Source organism: Portunus trituberculatus, chromosome 46 (genome assembly GCF_017591435.1).
Source record: "Portunus trituberculatus isolate SZX2019 chromosome 46, ASM1759143v1, whole genome shotgun sequence".
Classification (NCBI taxonomy): Eukaryota; Metazoa; Arthropoda; class Malacostraca; order Decapoda; family Portunidae; genus Portunus; species Portunus trituberculatus.
Window position 1 is genome coordinate 32,927,735 of NC_059300.1, and position 1,426 is coordinate 32,929,160.

At 62.7% G+C, this 1,426-nt stretch overlaps 1 protein-coding gene across 1 annotated transcript; it reads right to left on the reverse strand.

Annotated features, from left to right (window-relative positions):
• Positions 1–37: 37 nt before the first annotated feature.
• Positions 38–976, reverse strand: LOC123519800 (casein kinase 1-like protein 6). Its single transcript, XM_045281318.1, has one exon. It carries the CDS (start codon positions 974–976, stop codon positions 38–40), a length of 939 nt encoding a protein of 312 aa, XP_045137253.1.
• Between the last annotated feature and the right edge of the window lie 450 nt (positions 977–1,426).

The following is a 1,426-nucleotide window of genomic DNA, read 5'->3' on the forward strand; positions in this document are numbered from 1 at the left end:
TCAAGGGTTAAATTAATGGTAATAGTAATAAGAAGAGCTAATTAAGGATTGGGCGTGTTGTGTTGGTGTTGCGGCGGTGCGGGCGGTACACGTCCATGCGACACTTGTGCAGCGCGACGCCGTGCGGGTCGGTGCGGGCCCCGAGGTGCAGGAAGGCTTGGCGCCAGGCGGCGTAGTCTGGCTCCGCGGCGTACTCCAGGCCGCGCGCGTACTGCAGGAAGTCAGCAAAGACGCGCGGGCAGCTGCTGAAGACGGCGTGGGTGCGGCTTTCCTTGATGCGCGCCGCCTTGGGGTGTGTGGGGCGCCGCCTGGACGAGAAGGACCACGGCAGGCGCCCCTTGAGCAGCACACTCGCCATGTAGGCCAGGGACTCCAGATCGTCGCGGCGGGACTGCAGCAGCTGGCGGTGGCTGCGCACACTCAGGTATTGGAAGGTGCCCTTGGGCCGCACGCCCTCCCGCAGGGGCACGTGCTCGCCCCGGGGCGCGCGGAACCGCTCCGCCAGCCCGAAGTCCACCAGATAGAGGCGGCGCGCGTCCCGCGGGTCGTCAGGGTAGCCGCGCACGATGTTGCTCGCCTTCACGTCCCGGTGCACGAAGCCGCGCCCGTGCAGCTCTGCTAGCAGCGCCAGCACGCCGGCCATCACTACGCCCACGGCCGCCAGGCTACCGTTGACGCCCCGCACGGTAGCGCCCTTCGCCTCCATGGCCAGCACGCTGTGGTTTCCGAGGCGCCACCACTCCAGGGGGGCGGGCGCCACGCTGCCCTCGCCGCCCACCGCTGACAGTACCTCTAGCTCCCGTAGCAGCGCGTTCCTGCCGCCGCGCTCCACCTTGAGGGCGCAGCGGCGGCCGGTGTGCAGGCCCAGGGCGCCGTACACGGAGCCGAAGCCGCCCTGCCCCAGCCTGCCCTCGATCAGGAACCGCCCGCCCACCACCTGCCCAGCCGTCAGGTTCACATGTCCAGACACGTTCATGCCGCCTGCCAACCACTCAACAACGACTTTTTAATGACAGACAGACAGACACAGAAACAGAAACTGAGAAACAAAGAGAGAGAGAGAGAGAGAGAGAGAGAGAGAGAGAGAGAGAGAGAGAGAGAGAGAGAGAGAGAGAGAGAGAGAGAGAGAGAGAGAGAGAGAGAGAGAGAGAGAGAGAGAGAGAGAGAGAGAGAGAGAGAGAGAGAGAGAGAGAGAGAGAGAGAGAGAGAGAGAGAGAGAGAGAGAGAGAGAGAGAGAATTTACACATTGCAACAAAAGAACATGAATGACACCAAATACTCAAGGTAAACATGATGCAACGATAAGACATAGACGAGTGACGGGTTGACAGGTTTGAAAGGGAAGGAAGGAAGGGAAGGGGAAGGGAGGGGAGGGAAGGGAAGGGAAGAGAACGCAAGAAGGGTCCGCGGTGAGGGGGAAGGGAAG

Bases quoted from the DNA above. Each gene is read 5' to 3' on its own strand.
- LOC123519800 (XM_045281318.1), bottom strand. From the start codon at position 976: ATGAACGTGTCTGGACATGTGAACCTGACGGCTGGGCAGGTGGTGGGC.